We start from the raw sequence: 21,935 nt of genomic DNA, 5'->3' as shown, positions 1-21,935 counted from the left end.
TAACAGATAATGTCTATACTGACGAACAAACCTCACAACAGCAAGCAATTTCTTCTTTGTCGTGCAATATTTCTTTTGACTTGGAGATAACAAATAGCTACCATAACTAATCACACGCTCTTCCCAAACTTGAATTTGCAACAGCTCAGCAGCAATAGCATCATTTGAGGCATCAGTATTTAAGATAAACATGCCATTGTTTTTTGAAAATGATAAAACTGGACTGGTAACTTATGCTTGTTTTAAACGTGTAAAGGCCAGCTTTTGTTTTTCTTCCCAATTAAAACTCACTCCCTTACTTGTTAAAACATACAATGGCTGTGCCATGCTCGCAAAATCCTTAATATGTGCTCTATGATAATTAACTAGGCCTAAAAACCGCTCTACTTCTTTTTTGCACTTTGGTGTAGGCCAGTCTTGTACCACTTTTACACTATCTGGGTTAGCTGATACACCATTCTCGTCTACTACTTTCCCCAGATATACCACCTGCTTCTGAAAAAAAATTACACTTCTTTGCTTTTAGCTTCAGACCATGTTCACGAAACCGCTTAACCACCATGACCAAATTTTCCAAGTGTTCCCCAAAACTCCTGCCCAAACAACAATGTCATCTAAATAAGCCAAGACATGCTTCCAAGTTAATCCTCTAAGGACTAAATTGATTGACCTTCGGAATGTGGCTGGTGTAAGAATCGGATAACCCGATTACTTGTTTATCTCCATTAATGTAATCTTAAGCGGCCCATTTACGTGATCTTTTAGGAGGTAGGATTGCAGGGGAGAATTGATTGACACTTCCGCAGCTTGGCTGTTTTGCAGTTAGCATTCTGTAGAAATTGACATTTTTGTGACACTCTTGTGCGTTTATGACAGTTCAGATACCATATAGTATAACAACCTCAAGTTCCTCATATATGTTAAGCAATTTTGTAGAGGAAATTCAGCTTTCCAGGATAAAAAGGAATAATTGACATCCACGGAGGCCAGCAATATGAGTTTTATGATTGTTTTGTTGTATTATTTAGTTTAACTTTCTTAATGCAGTTGAAATTGTTTGTAACACTTTGTTTTGAGAAGACTTTATTATTATTATTTTTTTTTTTCGTTTTAGTCAGAACCATTGTACTACATGTACATGCGTTTCTGATGCTGGTTACTGAAATAAACATACAGAATGTTAACCAAGACTTTATTGTTTTAACTTAAGAACTGTAGGATCTTACAGCTGGGCTATTACAAAGGCCAAAAGCCAGTCTCTTGAATTCAAATAAACCATATTTTGTGACAAATGCCGTTTTTTTTTTTTTTTCTCGACTCTGCTTATCTATTTCAATTTGATAGTAACCAGAGCATGTCCAACGTGCTGAACCAACATGTACCAGATAATACATCCACACACTCCTCAATTCGCGGAATGGGATAGACATCCTTTACTGTGATCTTATTCAGTGCCCTGTAATCAATACATTACCTAACTGACCCATCTTTCTTTCTAACTAACACGGGCGTTGAAGGCAATTCAGAGGAGGAAGGTTGTATGACATCTGACGCTAGCAATTTATCTAGATGGGCCTTTTTTCCGACTCGAAGCCATATGGGGTAGGTCTCTTTTTTGTTTAATTGGGTGAGACGATCCTGTATCTATCCTGTGCTTTACTTTGTCAAAACAACCGATATCAAGATCACCCTTGGAAAAAACATCATAAAACTGTGCTAAAATTTTCCCCAACTCTTGAGATTGAGAACTGGTAAGATTTGCACTCGACTGTTGCCACAACTCAGTAATATGCTCAGGTAAATCAAAACTATCCATATTGTCACAGTCAGTTGCCCAAGTGTATACACTTTATACACATCTGACGACTGCAATTCTGTGTCATCAATAACTCTGTCTATCTCTTCAATGTAGCCGACTATGTGCCCTCTCCTTAAAGTAATGTATTTGTCACTGCCATTACTACAAATAACTGGGCTTGACAAAGTCTCTGAAGAATAACCTGTATTAAAAACTATATATGGTATGAGAACACCATGGTGATGATATTGAGTTGCATTCAAAACATATGTTGTGTCAGACTGTGCTTCACAAAACACTCCCAGTCTTACCTCTGAGTTCGCCGGGATTATAGTGCGCTTATCTAACACAATCTTCCTTACACTACACCCTGAGTATCGTAGTTCAACAGGTATTCTGGTGTTACCTAACTGTAATATACTATCCTTCAAATCAATATGGCCCTCATGTTGTTTTAAAAAAATCTAACCCTATCAGAGGATCGTCCTCAATCGGAGCGACTAACACATTCCATTTGTATTCTTTACCGCCTATAACAATGGAAATACCTTTCACTTATCTAGCAACTAAAACATTGGCTGTTGAAATGCCTTTAATTTTCCAGTTTTTTTTTTTCAAATTGTAACGGCCCCGTCATCGGAGCAATCACTCTTTCACTAATAACAGTAATTTGAGCAGCTGTGTCTATTATACCATGTACCGCTATAGAGTTTACTGTAATTGGTACTACTAGGCTAGCCCTTTTTTAATCACTGTGATAACAAAATATCCATTGTCACAATCAAGAGGTCCTATTGACTGAATGGTCGGTTGTTGGACCGCACACACGACCTGGGACTGTTTAACTGTTTTAGCTGTAACTTATCATTTGGACAATTCTTGATGAAATGCCTAAGCTCACCATATTTCTAACACTTTTGTGAAGGGGACCGTGAAGGAGACCTTGAAGGAGACAATTTTGTGGGTGATTGTGACACCTGGATTTTCGGTAGTGCTGAATACAACTTCTCAACACATTGTTCTAATCGTGACACAACTTGGTCAATGTACTGCGCTTTCATAGGCGAGTTAAAATCACTTTTACGTTGACCATCTATCTGAGCACTTCCTACCTGCACATTATCTCCTTCATCTTCGCCGGTACTGTTCCCAAGTGATACCTTTCTAATACGTAACGTTTTATGACCATAGATTTGCATATTGGCATGTAAATTGCAGGTTTTTTCAATAGCTTGTTCAAGCGTTGTTGGCACCATGAACACAATTTTGTCCAAAAGTTCTTTATCTAAAAGACCTTTCAGAAATGCCATAATAGCCATCTGATTTGAAATATCTGAAGGAGTATCCCTATATGCATTCAAGGTCATAATTCGCACACGATGACCAAAAATCTTCAATAGAATCCTGATCTTTTGGCTTAGACCCTGCTAATGCTTTTCTAGCCAATTTATCGCTCTCATGCTTTGAAAAACACTGTGTCATGAGATTGACCGTGTTCGTGTAACTCTCACGAATACTTGCACTAGACTTACAAAATTCGGCCAATGCTTCACCTACTAACAAACTAACTAAATTGATCATTTTGGCCCTGTCATCTAACTCATCAGCGTATAAATCGAATTTAACTAAAAAATTACTAAAATTCGTAGATCCATCAAAAGGTTTCATTTTAGCGAATAACACTTTATTTCTACTACCTTGATGGTCAGTACACACTGAATCATTGGCTTTGTGATGTGGTGGTGGGGCCTGAGTTGTATCACTGGCGGTGATGGCGATGAAAACACTTAGTCTTGTTGTTTACGTTGCTGAGTAGGGGTATTGGACCATCGCTTGGCACGTCTCGATGACGGTTCATCTTTTCTCTTGGATAAGGGTGGACAGGTTCTATTGGCTCATCGGGCACGGGGGTTCTCTCAGCAACGGAAGGAATATGAATATTTGAGACATCATGCAACAATGACTGGCTATAATTGAACGGTTTTTGATGCTGTGGTTGTCTTACTGGTGAATTGTTTTTCTAGGATGACTTCCGTTTTATAATTGAAATTGTCAATAAAATCGTTCATGTTTTGTTTTAAGGACATAGACAGTTGTTCAATTTATGTTTTCATAGTATGTCCAATATTACTCAGTCTCTTCAATACTCCTGATATTTTTATCCATATTTGCTTGCTGATCAGCCATTTCTACAATGCGCCTCCCCAGCGGGCAAATTATGTTGTTTTAACGTTGAAACAACGTTGAACCATAACGTTGAGTAGACATTGAATAAACGTTGAATTTGAAAGTTGTGTTAACGTCAGATAACAACGTTGTATCAACGTCAGAATACAATGTTATATCGACCCCACCCAGCGGGACATTAGCCTGGATGTGTTTAGCAGTAGAACATGTTTGATGGCAAAATATATGTACAGTATAAATGTATGGCCTCTAAGTTAGAATTTCCAAGATTTAGATATAGTTTTTTTGCTTGTATATATGAGGATAGATACAACCATATATATATATATATATATATATATATATATATATATATATATATATATATATATATATATATAACTAAGTCACAATCACTTCAACCTGTCTATCTATAACAGGTTACCAAGAACTGTTAACTCCATCACATTTACAGAAATATATGCATCCTCGTGTTAGCTGACCTTGCAAGCAATTCAGTTTATTGGAATGTATTTCTGAAAAACAAGTTAGGAAAATGCACTAGTTAACTAAAGACACAAAACAACTGTCAATTTTACTTTAAAGCCATTTTGTTATTATTTTGATAAATTTAGTTACAGTATTGATAAACAAAATATCACGTTTTCAATAATTAATATTTAAAATTACAATTCATAACTGCAAGGTTGTGTCATTGACCAAAATACAACGTTGAGTCAACGTCACATTATGACGGTGTTTCGACGTGGCTGGATCAACGTTGATTTGACATTGAATTTAGGTAGATCAACGGCAATTCAACGTATCAACCTGTTTTCAACGTTGATCCAACTCAACTATTCCTGCTGGGTCTCCATAAGAGTCATCTTTTGTTCTGCCTCGCATATTCTTTTCTCAAGTAAGCTGTCATAAGCTGCATCTATAAGTGAATAGTCATTGTCCTATACGAGTTTCCTCTAGCAATGTATCCATAACTGCAGTCTGCAACGCTAGGCTTGTAATATCACTGTTCACTATATTTTTGAAGTTTTTAATCCTTGTCGCCAAATGTTGTGATTCAATGTGAAGTCATAAAACACGAATAAAATCAACAGATACATATGGAATTATTATTGAAGAAACGTTGCATCGTGTCACCTAACATGGCGCATCCCAGACTACTATTCCCGCTCTACCAGCTCACGTGATCAATGCACAACACAACACACGTAATGGTAGATGAGCACACCAAAATCTAGTCTTCCACGAGACTATCGAGGGGTTACTGCTCATTACGACATGGTCTTCTAAACTATTATATTATGGATAAAATACATTTTACAATTTGAATTTTAGAAGGGCATTTGCAATGAAGGCTAGTCGAACCGTTTGCTATTACATTTTGACACATAACTGTTGTTTGATCTTAAAAGGGTTTAAATGGTTGTCCAACTAAAATGTAGTTCAGTATGTCACAGGATACAGTTATTTCATAAAAAAATGTTTTGTTTAAATCTCCACTTCTTTTGTCTAAAGAATGTATACTGGCCAGGTTCAAGGCTTCATCATAATGCAAGTAAGGGGATCTTATTTTCACTGCAAGACCTTGGACAGTCTTTAAGAATTCTCAAGTTCGTATCTGTATGTAAGAAACCAATTTTTTTCTCTATTTTGTGAATACAATTTGTGAAACTTATAAGAGAGCTGAGAGTATTTAATTAATAGACATGTATTTTCAAATATTCTACTCGTACAAAGGACAGATGTTGACGCCTGCGCTTATATACATGCACATGGTGTATAAATTATAATGTTTGGGCCTTGAAATGATACCAAGGGACACCATGCAGTATTGCCATTTCCTACCAAATTACCTGGTACGTGCGGTCTGCTAAATTCGGTGTGATGCTTTTGGAGTATAGACCGGGTGGAACAATAGCAATATTTGATATCCCAAACATGTCTTAGGGACTATTCAGAAAAGATATTGTAACCTGTTTTTCTATAGATTTCAGGTGACGACAAACGATCACTTCGTAAAATTGCCCACTGCCTGACATTAATTGAAAGTGGTTATGTTAATATTGGAAGCTACATCAACAAGATAACTGATTTAGGATACATGCCCAGAGAGCATGCTGACGCTCTTCTGCATTTTTACCTCAAGCAAATAAAAAATACAAAGTACAACACGAAATCTACATTGAAATTGTTGTGCTCTTTCTTTATCTTTGTTACTTTGATTACGGCCAATGCAGAGGTTATTTATTTATGCTGCGCATCGCAAACACTCGAAATACCTCTTCTGTTAGTTGTGCATATTTCAAAACCAATACAGATATACTGTAACTCACAGATAAATGCTTGCCATGTATCCATACCAGAAACCCAATTTACCTGTGGGTCACATGGGCAAGAAAAACATTGCTACTTTAATTATGTATGGATTGAAGTTCCTCAATTACCCACAAATCATATTTCTGAATCAGCATGCACCTTTTATTCACTCGAAAAGTACTTCAGATGCATGAAGATGGGACATTGCTGTGAGGAATTTTGTCCAGGGAATCAGTCGTCTGTAGAGCAAGCGAATGGTGTACAGTGCAGACCAGTACACACATGCTTTGATTACAGGACAGTTTTAACAAGGCATATAATTAGAGGAAATATTTCTTTAACTCTAATGCAATTTAGTGGAAGTGAAAATAACATGGCAAAAGGTTATTGTTTAAATAATTTATGTATTCTAACACATAGTGTATCAAGCATCGCAATAGAAGGAAGACTGAAATATTTGCCGTTTCCCTATCTTGATTTTTTCTTTTTCGTACAAAACTTTGCTGACGGTCATGTGAATATATCACCAAATGATGTTTGTTTTTTGGGCAAGTCAACCTTCAGATGCCACATACAGAGGCATTTCACTCTCGACAGTGAAATGACTGCCGGACTATTGTCACGAAATTCGAGAATGCAAGATGAAGAAAAGAAAAACAAGAAAACAGAAACAAACAGTAACACTTATCTGACCTACTGCGACAATTGGGAGCCAGAAAACAAATGTTGTAATGGTGAATATTTTGGACGCAAGAGAGATTACTTTGTTTTATTTTGTTTTATTCTAAATTCCATTATTTTGGCTATCTTAATTGCACTTAATCTAATGAAAGACGGCGTTGAATCATCACAATTAAAAGAAAGGTGTGCCTTTTTGGATATAATAGATAAAAGAAGATTACTTGTGAAAGCTGATTTGTTTGAAATACCATGCCTCGCATCAATAAATAGATGTTTGGATGAGATAAAGACTCTTTGCAGCGACGCAAAATACGATACAGCTGTCATAAACAAGAAAAGCATTACCCAGGAATATAAAGATCACTGCAATAGAAGGTGTATTTTGGAAAATCTACTGCCACTTGCAGACAAGGCAAAAACCACTTCAGCTGACGTGGATGATGGTAACTCAATGAATTTGTGTTATTGGCGTGAACAATGGTGTCAACTACAGTTTGACGAAGCCAGTAGTATCTACCAAAGTTACCTTGAAAATCATCTGTGCGTCAGAACCCTTATGTTTCAAACAATTGAGCCAATAATAATACGACGGAATTTACGTTACGTACACATCCCGTTTCAAAATACAAGCAAAGACAATAGTCAACAGATAAAACAATCCATAATGGGGTTCTTTGTTACAAACGACTCCACAGTCTGTGATTTGACTAAAGCCATTGAAGCTTTTAACAAAAGCAATTCTTTGAAAAATGAAAATTTGGCCAAAGATGGAAAGCGTGGAAGAATATGTTTGGCGGAGAACTTGGGAAGCAAGAAAGAGAAGACTTCTTGTCATCATGCATACCAGTCAGATTACACATTGTTAACAAAAGTGAGTGCACAAGATAACACAGTGACAACTGATCTAGAATTTGATCATCAAACAGTGACGTCATCGGTGCAAAATGGAGTTGCGGAATTTTTTAATCGGGACAGAGTTCCACAGAAAGAAGAGGTACAAAATAAATGTGCCAAGGGCAGTGAGGGTGAGGAGGACGATCACAATATGTACAGGCAAGTTTCTGTTTTTCTTCATAGAGATTTGTTTCGATATTTAACAAGCTACGCCCCAGGCAGGACACGCATACATTTATATCCATTACATCTTCAAGAGTACTTTCTTCGGTCTGCACAAGGACCACCCTTTCGTGTGGGGGAAGAATACTGCTACGAAGCAGTGCGACTGTCCAGTTTTAAAGACTTGCCCAATTCGGTCCCGGTAAGAGCAACGCGACTTGCACGGTCAGGGTTCCATTACACAGGAAACAGTGACGAGGTAGTATGTTTTAGTTGTGGAGGTAGACTTAAGGAGTGGACCTGTGGAGACAATCCACTAGTGCGACATCGTAATTTCTTCCCAGATTGCCCACTTATGAATGGGACTGAAACGGAGAATGTTCCCCTTTTCCCCAGAGATGACCCTGTTTCTAATGTCAACATAGGCGCCAATGTTGATCCTTTTCCAAACTTAGCAAACACCAGGCCTAGACCACATGACCATGGTTGCAATGTGCCCTCACTACTGTCAAGTCAACAAGCACTATCCAGATCACTGGGCATCAGTTCTCCAGAGGTCGACATCCCGCAGACCACACCGCTGGAAAGTAGCACTGTGGCTCATGCTGGGGTTGCCAGTGGTGTACGCTCTAATGAGAACACATCTGGCCTCTTAACTCCACATAATGCATCTCATCTACCTACATGTGTCCCTTCACGGATGAGGAACGAGTCTGACCGCCTGGCGACATTCGTCAACTGGCCCAGTGGAGCAAGTGTCCTACCCAGAGACTTGGCAAGAGCTGGATTCTTCTATGTGGGCACGGAGGACCGGGTACAGTGTGCCTTCTGTGAGGGGATTTTAAGGAACTGGGAACCGGGTATGATTTTTTTTCATTGCAAGAAACTTTGTTCTATCCTTGTCTATTTTGTACAAATGATAAAAACAGGGAAACGGTTGCTAATATGTAAAATGTGAACATTCCAAAATTTACCAAAACAGCCTTTTAAACTTTCAAAACTGATGCAATATTGAAATAACAGATTAACTTAAAACATTGATTTGCAACTTAAATGCTGGTTTTGGCAAATCATTGCTGTGGGACGAACAATAATCTTCAGCGTCAGAATGATGATATTGATCGTGGGTGACGTTTGTTTTAGGTGACCAACCAATGCTGGAACACCGCAGATATCTTTCAACCTGCCCGTTCATCCTAGGACTGGAAGTCGGGAACATTTCTGTGGAAGAACCAAGCACAGCTCTTCCTCTTGCTGTGTCAGAATCACAAAGTCACATTGTGCGCGGCAGCACAACAGGATCAGAGAGTAAGCACGAGTTATCAATGATTCTAACACTTTCATCTTGACAAACGGTTCTGCTAGGTCAAAATACATAGTGAATCATATTTAATTAAACGATACCCCAAAGCTCACAATATCTCAAAATGCTTGCAAGGTGCTCCAGCTGTTCTTTTTGATAATTCGAGCACTTTGGTGGGAAGCATGATTATAAAACGCAGTTGGTACCTGGATTTTTTACCCTAAATCAAGAATTACGTACTAGATTCAAATGCGAATCGCCGTGCTTATCGCGAAATAATAAAAAATTGTACTCTGTAATCTCCGTATTATTAAGGTCCGGGCGGACATCAACAGGCCGTACCTTGTTCTGTTCCTTGTACTCTTGCATTCCTGCGTGGCGTCACTCGGAATAGAGCACAGCGCCACTGTTTCTGCTCGAACCTTGGTTTATAGTGTATTACATCTAGGATGCATGTTAGTGGAATGACGTAAACCACAAATATTGAATGTTTTTAAACTGCCTTTACTTATCAAGTCGATCATTAAAACTCGTCCTTCTATGTTTTCGCCTCATAGATGCCACAACTGGAGCCACACTAGGGATACTAACAGCGAGACCCAAACACGAGAGATACGCCATTGAAAACACCAGAGTTCAGACTTTTGCTGACTGGCCGCCATCTCGTATTCCGCGTCCTGAAGAACTCGCCAAGGCCGGGTTCTTTTACGCCGGTAACTCCACTATATTTTTCACTGCAATATATTCATCAAATAAATAATTACTATAAATAAACTCATACATCATTTTGTTATGCCAAATTTATAGGAAACGTGCCATATATTATAGCAAGGCCACGCTGTGTTTAGAATGTAAGGATGAAAGTGAAGTTTAACAATCGCTTCACAGCTCTCGGGCGTTAATCATAAACTGATCCTGTATATTTACAAATGGACAGCTGACCTACGGTATCTTGTTAACAGGGATAGACGAGTAACAGGGTCCATTAAGTTTATGGTTGAAACGTTTTGATATTTGTTTCATATTTGTTAATAACAGGCTTTGGTGACAACGTGAAGTGCTTCTTCTGTGACGGAGGGCTGAGGAATTGGGAACCACAAGACGACCCTTGGACTGAGCATGCGCGTTGGTTCCCACGTTGTGGCTTTGTACGCCAGTGCAAGGGGGATGAGTTTATCCGAATGATCAAGGAACGGAATTCGCCAAACAACCCGGTAAGCATATATTTAATCACATCATTCAAATTTAAACGAACGGTTTAGGCTAGATGACTTTTAAATACGTTCTGTAACTTGAAGCATTAGGCGATATTTGAATTTCATTTTAAAAACACAATAATCGTTGAAGGGATAGTAACTGTTCGTTTGGGCCAAAAATGAATTTTCCTGGAGTAAACAGCAATCTTTCCATACTTACCAATGGGTAACAAATATATTTCTACATTCAAAGTTAGTACCTGTGTTTTTTTTTTTTTTTTTTTTTTTTTTGTAATAATTTCTTAAGAGAATATAACAGGCGATAGCCATCTTTGGAGGTCGCGTGGTCCGATGACAAGCTCAGATATCAGAATAATAGCTATTACTGCCGTTTTGTGGTAAAACTGAATATATATTATTTTTATGAGTTGTTTATATTATTTTTATTGTGAAATATAGATCTCATACGAAGAGTTTTCATTCCTTTAATCAAGATACATACTTCTTGATGAACGATAAAAAGGAGAAGTTGCCTTTTGTGTGTATATCTGCACCCCATGTCGACAAATGCCTTATACATTGGCTTTTCATATTGATTTGATATTGGTTTGTTTTATTCAGCCTCCCCAGGCTCAAGCGCAAACACAAAGACCACAAGGTTAGTGATCCATGGGTTCCTGACCAACAAACACAACTATCATATACCCAGTGCATATGCCTGGCTAGATTTCTTAAGTTTTAAAGCAGCACTCAGCTTCATAAATAAACAGTAACAACGCCAATAAACTATCCGATTTAACGAATGCAGTTATTTCAATCAATTTGTATTGTTCTTCACAGAATTAGCAAAATTAGTTGATATATTGAGGTAAATGAACAAGTCCTTACATTTCTTATTTGCGATTAGACCCATCAAACCTTCAAAAACTTGAAGCAAAACATAGCCTTATGCTTGTAATAATTCGCTGAGCTTGCTTTTTTGCCTTATCACGTGACCAGAACCCTGTTTGTATGCAGGTGCGCCAGGCAGTTACCACGTAGAGGCCCGGGAGATCAAAGCCCGCCTGGACACCCCGACAGTGCAGGCGGTCTTAGACATGGGTTTCAGACGAGATGCAGTGCGTCAGGTGATCGAACAAAGATTGCGGAATACTGGAGACGATTTCCCCAGTGCAGCTAGTTTACTAGATGCCGTTTTGAATATTGAGGATGAGTTGAACCGACAGACGGCGCAAGGTGCGGCGGCAATGGCACTAATTCCCCAAGAAGAGCCTGGTCAGCAGCCACTTAACGCAGCTCCGTGTGAAGCACCACCACGTGATGCAGCCCAAAAAACATCACAAACACAGAATACGGGTACATGTTTGAGTTGTTAGCACTCTGTTATGTCATGTGATGAAAATATAAAGTAAAAAATAATAATATATTTGCCTACAAAATGGATTAATACTTTAGTACACAAATGAGCATTTCGCTGATTGAATGCTCTGAAGACGACTTACATGCCTTCATCATGGCCGTTACTAATACCTGTTTTTTACTTGAATAAAAAAAAAAAACTCATTATTTTACTTTAACGCGCATACCGTTCTTCCGAGATGAACGCCAGTGTCGTGACTTCCACCTCTGTGACATTTAGTTTATATTGGCTACTGGCGTACTTGAGTCATCTTTACAGTTGTTCAGTCCTCATATTTTATTTATTTTAATTTATTTCAGACAATCTATCTAAAAAAGACAAGAAAAAGAAAAAGAAGAAACAAAACTCTCCGGTACTAAAGGACAGTGATGACAAGGGTGAGCGCTTGGCTTTAGATCTGTGTTTAAAACCAGAACCACTATTGGGCTTGAGAAATGTTTTAAACTGCATAAACGTTTACATAAAATTACATAACTACAATAAACGTTAACTACTTCAACAAAGTACATCAACCCGTATGTTAATGAATTGCAACACTTAGATACAGGTAGCAATATTACTAATTGCAGCTGTTCGAAATTCCCATTTACTAAGCGCAAATGTTTAAAGATGCATACAAAGTCAATTTTTTGTCACAAAAACCTTCCAAATACCAGCATAGAGTCTCAAGTAGTGTAACTAAGAGAATTATCAAAAGGCATTGTTCAATTTTACCTAAAAATGATGTTTGAACTGATTTTTCTGCTAGCATTTTATGCTGTATGTCAATGGGGCGGAAAAGTAGGTCATGAAAGTAGGTTAAATTTACAACCAAAAATTTAAAGAAAGGAGCAGTCTAAAGCTCTTTTATGGCTGATCGAGTGTTCTATTCAGTTTATCCCTTAGCATGTCGAATTTATTTGAGTCGTATAAGAAACTAGAAGAAGTGTTTAACATGTGTTACTGGGAAGCCACGCTCCACCAATGCTCGGTTCGTATGTACCTTTCATAATAAATGAAGAGCATGTACCCAAAATGTGTAATGCAAATGTAAGAAGCCCCTTCTGCCCATATGAGGGACGGGAGGGTGGGAAAATCTTCGACGCTTATGCTTAAGCCGATTCTAATTGAAGCAAAATGGGCTCGAGCGCCCTTACACGCTGTCCAGCTTTAACGGCTGCCAGGCTCTAACTGCCAATTATTTTGAATGCCCCACGTGAGCTGGCTGACCAATCGGGAGCCTGCAGCCTAAGCGTCCCTCTAGTGGTGGTTTTAAATACCACTCCCAAAGGGAAAGGGTACTTAAAACCAGAACCACTATCGGGCTTGAGAAATTTATTAAACTACATAAAAGTTTACATAAAATTACATAACTACAATAAACGTTAACTACTTCAACAAAGTACATCAACCCGTATGTCAATGAATTGCAACACTTAGATACAGGTAGCAATATTACTAATTGCAGCTGTTCAAAATTCCCAACCCAGAGTATGGGTAGGTGAGTGAAAATGAAATAGACGTAATTGCACTTAGAAACTGTCATGTAGCTAGACATATGACAGTGAGGCAGTCACAGGTTGTTTATTTCCAGTCCAATAATTTAAATTTTTCATAATTTAACCACAAGTTCAAACTGTCTTCAGTGTTCCCAGCATTACATCATATTTCATATCCACCGAAGGTTCGTGTATTGGAATACCGCATCGCTAGACCAGTCTCCCATGGCCTTCACCATCGCTAGAGGAGTACCGATGGATAGAAGCCACGTAGCTCCTCCCCTGCGGAGACTGTGAGTATTGTACGTCGCGGTGGAAAGTCCGGTCCCTCGAAGTGACCGTGCAAGTTTTTGGCGAAAGCCTGCCGATGTGAGGAGAGTGGTCCCTCCATTGTTAGAAGTGGCAAGGAACGGCGCAGATTCCGGGACGTCCATTGATATCTTCAGAAAATTCGTCAGTGCTGTTGTGGGGCACAAAGGGCTGCCGTGACGGAAGGGGAGTGTAACAATATGGGCTCTCTGGCCGTACTGGTTGTTTTTCGATTTGGTCACTCTTAGGGTGCATCCTCTTTTTGTAAATGTCAAGTCGCGGCGACATATAGATAGGCCGCTGTCTGTCTGAGACCTGGCCGTAATATTGTTAACTCTGAGCATTCCAAAGAAGGCGATCAGACAAGCTGCCCACGTCTGTGCTTGTTCTAAATCATTCAGGTTGAGGAATGATCGTAGGCTTAAAAGCTGTGGTGGAAGGATGGGTGCTTTCTGAGAGCCCGGATCACCTTTGTGTCTCTTTATACCACACAGACTCGTCTTCAGCTCCCAGGAACACAGAAGGTTAGGAAGTCCGAAATCCTTGTGGATGATCCGGACGATGTTTAGGTACTGCAGAAGAGATGAGAAAGCGCACGATCGTGCCCGGTAAGCAGCGTACCTGCTGATGTTGGCGGGGATAAAGGAATCGGTTTACAGTTGATTACCTCACAGAACTTGATATAGGCTCGTAGGTGTGATCTATAAGTTGATTTAGTAGAGGCCGAGAAAAGTTGAGCTCTCCAGAAGTTCACCTCATCATTTACTTGTTGTCTCTGTCTATCGGAGCCTGGGATAAAGAAAGGAAAAAGAGAAATTAGCCATATGGGCCTGCAGAAAATACACTGGCGGCTGTCTGTAAAAGCTTAAAAACCAGTGATGGACTAATTCGAGAAAACGAGAGCAATGTTCTGGCTCATGTATTCGTGACACGGAATCGGCAATTTTATTTTCTTCCCCGGCTACATGGATCGCATAAATTGAAAAGTCATATTTCAGCGATAGAAGGGATAATTTTGCTTCCCTCTGGTTGTTGGTTGGGTTGGATTCGGTTTTAACAACACCTGCATGAGAAAGGGGCTGTCGGTTCCCCATGGAAATCCAATCTCGCTCTGAGATTTCATATACTCTGCATCGTAGCGTAAGACCGATTGCCAATTAAAAGATTGCCCCATGCAGGCCACTTTTGTCACGTAGCTGGTGTTGTGGACGATACGGTGATAGAAGCAACAAGAACGAAGTCCAAGAACGCGGAGTCGTGGGTCGGTGCGAGGCGCTGGAGAGAACCGCTGCTGTCGAGCCGCCAGGGTTAACGCGGAGTCGTAGGCCGGTGCGAGGCGCTGGAGAGAACCGCTGCTGTCGAGCCGCCAGGGTTAACGCGGAGTCGTAGGCTGGTGCGAGGCGCTGGAGAGAACCACTGCTGTCGAGCCGCCGGGGTGACCGCGGAGTCGTAGGCCGGTGCGAGGCGCTGGAGAGAACCGCTGCTGTCGAGCCGCCGGGGTGACCGCAGAGTCGTAGGCCGGTGCGAGGCGCTGGAGAGAACCGCTGCTGTCGAGCCGCCGGTCGTTGCTACAAGCTGTGGTCGTCGGAGTGTGTCGATGCCGCACTGCATACCGCTGTAGAAAACGTCCAGCTTATATAGCAGCTGGACGCAAAAACTGCTGGGTTGAAGAGAGTTGGAACATATCTCCACCAATCGGCAGACGTGGTATCAAGGATCTCTTCTTGGCAATTAGCAACGAAACGTCTGAATCGACGAGTTGTGTTTTTGATGTATCCCAGAGTAGACATCGAGTCAGTCCAAAAAACGGCCTTGGTTACATCAAACTGTAGCTCCTCCTTAAGTTTGAGGTAAATTCTAGCAGCTAGTACAGCTGCCTGTAGCTCAAGTCGTGGCAGCGTCAGCTTCTTCACGGGTGCAATTCTGGTCTTGCTCAGCAAAAAGGCAACGGAAATTGTACCATTGGTGGAAACAATGCGTAAATAGGCAACAGAACCAAACGAAATTTCGGAGCCGTCACAGAAGATATGGACTACTACAGTTGGTGCTTCCCATAGGTCTGGTGAGTAGCAGTGTGAAACTCGAATACCCGCAATGTTTGGAAGGTCGATTAACCAGGACAGGCCACATGCTCAGTAGGTCTTCTGGTAGATCATCATCCCAAGCAAGCGCACGCTTCCAAAGTATCTGCATTAGATGCTTGGCAGCAAGGATAAATGGCCCGCACAGCCCACAAGGATCGAAGATGGTAGCAATTGTGCGTATAATACCACGCTTGGTTGCAGGAGGGTTCGGTTGAAGGGTTCTAAACGTTATAGCATCCTCATTAGTGTCCCATATGAAGCCGAGTACCCGCTGGGAAGGCATGGCATCCATAGAGAGGTCAAAGTTCTTTTTTTTTTTTATTGCAAATCTCAAATAAGTACAGATTTCAGCAAAAAATATAAAATTTATAAATAACTAAATAAAAATCACACTCACTCTCTCACTCACTCACTCACAAAGAGACACTCAGTCATTTGCAATATATATATATATATATATAGTTACTGTGTCATTTAATATATATGTCAACAACGATATATTGATAACCTAATAGTAAAATACTTAATAATACTTAATAAAAAATATGATCTAATACAGATAAAAACAAATATGTGTTTTACTATCAAATATCGGCAGGGGAACATACGCAGATAGAAGATATCATTCCAGGAAGAGAGGCTGCAGCTTTTTCCATTTTTCATTAAATTTACCTATTGTCATGTTTCTCAGACTTATATTTCTCTCTGCGATGTAGGCCTGTCTCCATTCTATTTTAATATTTTCTATGTTCGGGGTAATGTTTTTCATTTTAAATTTATATATAATAAATTTTGTTATGATCAGCAAACTGTTGAGCGCATTGCATTTCAAATTTGGAATTCCTAGAATTATATCAGATGCTGTTAATTGTAATACAAGTCCAGTCTTTAAATGGATCCAGTCTTGTATTTTTGCCCAAAGGGGAGCAATTACTTTGCACTCAATAAATAAGTGTTGAAGAGTTTCAGGGTGTTCGTTACAGAAGGAGCAGGTCTCTGTGTCTTTTATCCCAATTTTTCGTAAAAAATTATTTGTAGCTAAAATTATTTTTGATACTCTAAATTGAAACCAGCGCAGTTTAGTATCTAAAGTACATTGGAAAGGAATGTTATTCAAGATTTTCCACTCTTCAGCTGTGAGAGGTTCTTTAGAAAGGAGTTCCCATTTTGACATTGCATTAGTCTTTTTCATTTCGTTTGAGTTCAAAATATTGTAAAAAGGTTTCCCCCCTTTTGTAAATTTTAATAGCCATTTAAGTTGGGTTGAAATTATAGGGAGCTCAATTTTTTCATGTAAATTGTCTATATTCATTTGTTTTTGAATTTTTTTACTGCGCATAGTATACTTGTGAACGTAACATAATTTATTATATTCCCGTGCCTTTCCTTGAACTGTTGGTATGTGAGGTAATTTCCCTCTGTATCGATCAAGTCATTTATGTTTCTTATACCTATTTTATTACAGGTTCTTATAAGAATAGGATTGTTTTTTATCCGTATTTTATCATTTAGCCATAAACATTCTTTTAAAAAATTTTCTTTTGTATCAATCTTTTTATTCTTTAACAGTCTGCACCATGCATCAATGACTTGATTCCAAAAAGCATTTTTTGATCCGTTCTTAATTTTTTGCAGTTCAGACATTCCCATTTCAGACCAGTGTACACCCTTACTTTCAGGGATCAGACTAAGGAAAAAGAAAGACCATTTTGAATTTCTGTGCATGATTCTCCTGAGCCATGAAATTTTTAGGGAATCAATATAGTTTCTAATATCGGGGACTTTTATACCTCCATTTGAGTACGACTGTGTCATTATATCTCGTTTTACTCTTTCAATATTTCCATTCCATATGAAATTAAAGCACATTTTTTGTATTTTGTCTACATATTTGTTTGGTATTGGCAATGTGGAAAATAAATGAGTCATTTTTGGAAGGATCAGTGATTTAAAAATTACATTTCTCCCCAAAACTGTTAGCGATCGGTGAGTCCATTGTTTCATAGTTCTTTCCATATCTTCGAGTTTCTCTCTATAATTTTTCTCAATCATTTCATGTAAATTTACTGAGAAATCTATTCCAAGGATTCTGAAAAAACGTTCATTCCAATCGAGATTCAACTCTTTACACATGCTCTCTTGTGAGTCTTTCTTGCTTCCGAACCAGTTTAATTTAGTTTTTTGATTGTTCATTTGTAGTCCAGAAAATTGGGAGAATTCATTTAGAACCTTTAGGGTATTTCTTAAACTTTTTTCAGTCCCATCCAACACAATAGTTGTGTCATCAGCATACTGGGAGATGAGAAAAGTTTGATTATGTATTGTAATGCCTTTTATGTCTATTTCATTTTTTAACATGATACATAGTATCTCAGCACAAAGAATGAAAAGGTAAGGGGAGATGGGATCCCCCTGACGGCAACCCCGAGAAAGATTGAAGAAAGAAGAGGCAAAACCATTAACCAAGACACACGAAGAGGAGTCTTTAAGGAAGAGATTTATCCATTTTATGATAGATTCTCCAAAGCCAAAGAATTCAAAGGTTTTTTCGATAAAACCCCAGTCGATTGAATCGAAAGCCTTAGCAAAATCGATTTGCATCAACAGACCTGGTATTTCATGTGCGTCACAGTATTCAATTAAGTCGAAAATGGTCCGTGTATTCTCACCTATGTATCTGCCCGCCATAAACCCATTTTGGTCTTCATTTATTAATATTGGTAATACTTTCTTTATTCGATTCGTTATACATGCCGAGGCGAGTTTATACACAACATTAAGTAGTGATATCGGTCTTAGGTTTTTTAACGAGTTGGTAGGCTTATTATGTTTAGGTAGAAGGACGATTATACCCCGGGTAAGAGTTATAGGTAGTTTGTCTTTTTCGTATGCCTCGTTTATACATCTTATTAAAAAACTATTCAGTTCTTTCCAAAAGAATTTGAAAAATTCGTAAGTAAACCCGTCGGTACCTGGGCTCTTTTCATTTTTCGTTTGTCTTAATACTGTATAGAGTTCAGCGTAGTTTATCTTTCCTTCGAGCGAGGATGCTTCGGCTTCGGTCAATTTTGGAGTTTCAATATTTTCCAATCGAGTTTTTATGTCTACTGATTTGTGATTTTGTTTCTTAAATAAATTTTCGTAAAAGCGTGCGGTTTCTTTGAGAATCTCATTTTGTTCAGTAAGGATATTTCCGTTATCTGTTACCAGTTTAGTTATTGACTTATTTGTAAAATTGCGATTTTCCAGTGCTAAAAAGTATTTTGATGGTTTTTCTCCGTATTCTATCCATCTTTCTTTTGATCTTATCATTATGCCTTTTACTTTTATTTTTCTTATATTTTCCAGTTTCATCTTTTCCTTATTTATCATTTCAAGAATTTCTTCTTTTTTGTCTAATTCGGCCTCATTTTTAAGATCATTCTCTAGGTCGTTTATAGTATTTTCCACTTGTTTTTCCTCTGACTCTCTTTTCTTTTTTATCCTAGCACCAAAAGCAATCGTTTTCCCCCTAATTTTCATTAAGAGAGTTTCAAGAAATAGCCCATCGCTTATAGTTAACTGTAAAGAATGTCTGTCAATATTCAGTATGTTATCTCTATTATAGGGCGCTGCTGCATACTCTAAGATAGTTTCATTGATTATCTGCTTTACCATATCGGCATACTCACTTTCATATAAGTGGGAGTTATTGAATTTCCAAAAACCTTTTCCGTGTTTAATTTTCCTTTTTAACTGTAAGTCCAGAGTTATAATGGAGTGGTCGCTCTTATAACCTGGAATAATCTGACTATCTTCGATATAATTTGTAATGGTTGTGGAAACAATAAAATAATCTAACCTTGCCTGTTTAAAAGGCGTAGGCTGCCGCCATGTATACTGTCTAACATCCTCATGCATTTCCCTCCATATGTCGTGCCAGTTATGTAATTCCATCAAGGTATAAAGTTGATTAGAGGCCTTGGGGTTATTTTTATGTTTATAGTTATATGTGTCCTTCTCTTGGTTTAATACTAAGTTAAAATCCCCACAGATAATATGATCCTGATTTCCAAAATTCATTATTGTCTCGTGTATTTTTAAGAAAAATTCAGGTGAATCATTATTGGGACCATACAGATTTATGAGTGAAATGTCTTTTTCATCTACTATCATACTAAGAGCAACAAAGTTTCCGTTAGTGTCTTTCTCAACCTCCTTAATTTTATATTCAAAATTATTGTTAACCAATATTGCAACTCCTCTTGAATTAGAGGTTCCATGACTGAAAAAGCATTTAAAGCCCCATTCAGCTGCTATATATTTTTCCATAGATAATGTACTATGAGTATCTTGTAAACAGTAGATGGAAAAGGATTTCTTCCGCAAGAAATTGAACACATCTAACCGCTTATTTCGGTCCCCAAGACCCCTACAATTTACTGAGCATATTTTAATATTTGATTTGATCTGTGTATATCTACCAGGTTTCTGCCGCGTATGTATATACGACAGAAAATAAATTTACATCGCATTGTCATATTCTAAGTGTAGGTAAAGCAATCGTACTGAGGTATCAAATCTAAGTGTTTCGTTGTTGCAAACTAATAGGGATAACTTAACTACATACAGCTACAGGATTAATTTCGAAGACACTTTAATAGCCTTGGTTTATAATCCTTATGGTAGTTAAACGACTATTATCGGTGCGTTAATTATAGGGAATTAAACCTTAAGCCGTTGGGACCCAGCAGCGATAAATACTACTCTAACTCGGCCTAAATTTACTCAGCTCGCTTTTAGCCACCCACTGTGAGCAGGACACCATCATCAATAGAAAAGTACTCCTGCGCTTTCATTTAGATAAACAGGGTGATAAACCCGATGGGGTGAAAATACCGGCCTTTGTTAGTCAGAACAATAGCAGCCCTCGGATCGCGTCGCGTATTTCTCGAATTAAATGCTCTCAAATTGCCTTATACTGTTGAATAACCACGAAGAAAAAATAATAACTGAAAGTCCTTGAATAATCCCACCTTTTATAATACTTTTTTTTACATTTCAAATGACGAACATTTTGCTGTTGCGAAACACGCTAGTAAAAATCGCGCACTATCTTTCCCGACTTGCGTTTATTCAATTTGATGCACTATAAAATTAAGAAATTTAAAAGTTATAATTATATCATTGTCAAGGTATTTAATTTCAATTTAAAAAAAAAAAGTGTATGTATCACAGCTGCATAAATTTTCATCATTATTCTAGTCGTACACCATGATACACCGCAGTAGGGTTATAAGATTGCAGTCATTTTAATTATTCGTATGACAAACAAACTGCCAAATTATGAAAGGGGACACCTTCCGGACCTCCATACATACGGCACCTGGCAAAGCTGATAGACAAAAAGGCAATTTTCAAATTTTCAGCGCGAGATCGTTTGCAATCCGAGAGAGACGAAGAGGCAATTTTCAAATCTGCTAAAAAGACTTCGTTAGCCCAGGGAATTATATTCGATATAATTCCTTGGTTAGCCAAAGAGCAAGACGAGAACGCAAGTTTCGTATCGTCAGCGGGAGATCGTTCGCAATCCGAGTGAAACGATAATGCAATTCTCATATCCGTTCAAAAGCTTCTGTTTGCGGAAGATCGTCTGCCGGAGATCGTTCTCGATCTAAGCGAGACGAAGAGGCAATTTTCATATTCATTCATGGGAATTGGTTCGCAAAAGAGTGTCAGCGGCAGATCGTTATCGATTGTTATTAACCCTCCCTTCCCATTGAAATTTATTATTTTATAAAATATTTTCCATTTAATCAAACTCCCACCCCATTTTGGACAGCCTGTATCCCAATCCTAGAAAAATGGCTTGGTTCTGGGTGAAATGATGTAATTGAACTTAATTGAATAGCCGCAATGTATTTAATTTTATCTGATGATTTTATTACTGGTGAAAACTGAGCTATGATATTTGGCGAATTAAATTTATTTTAAATTTACATTTAACCGTACCTGGGAATTTTGAAAATCTGTGCTTAGAATTCTAAAAGGTCAGGTTACGCCCCTGATCCTTAACCTACCCCTCGCTGGTTAATTACTAGTTTACTTAACATCACAAAACGCAGTAG

At 38.4% G+C, this 21,935-nt stretch overlaps 1 protein-coding gene across 3 annotated transcripts in view; it reads left to right on the top strand.

The window, feature by feature from the left end:
• Positions 1-21,935, top strand: part of LOC147760128 (uncharacterized) — a 50,548-nt gene that overhangs the window by 7,768 nt on the left and 20,845 nt on the right. For 2 of the 3 annotated variants that reach the window (XM_086995000.1, XM_086994998.1), the window contains exons 2-8: positions 5,973-8,898; positions 9,182-9,346; positions 9,899-10,054; positions 10,380-10,555; positions 11,159-11,195; positions 11,537-11,893; positions 12,257-12,334. In XM_086995000.1, the coding sequence (XP_086851126.1) occupies positions 5,973-8,898; positions 9,182-9,346; positions 9,899-10,054; positions 10,380-10,555; positions 11,159-11,195; positions 11,537-11,893; positions 12,257-12,334 (3,895 nt within the window). The remainder of the gene's footprint in view (positions 1-5,972; positions 8,899-9,181; positions 9,347-9,898; positions 10,055-10,379; positions 10,556-11,158; positions 11,196-11,536; positions 11,894-12,256; positions 12,335-21,935) is intronic. The other variant, XM_086994999.1, reaches the window with a different exon arrangement.

Source organism: Lingula anatina, chromosome 9 (genome assembly GCF_051362555.1).
Source record: "Lingula anatina isolate TDL-2025a chromosome 9, LinAna3.0, whole genome shotgun sequence".
NCBI classification, from domain to species: domain Eukaryota; kingdom Metazoa; phylum Brachiopoda; class Lingulata; order Lingulida; family Lingulidae; genus Lingula; species Lingula anatina.
This window is presented reverse-complemented; position numbering and strand designations above follow the sequence as displayed.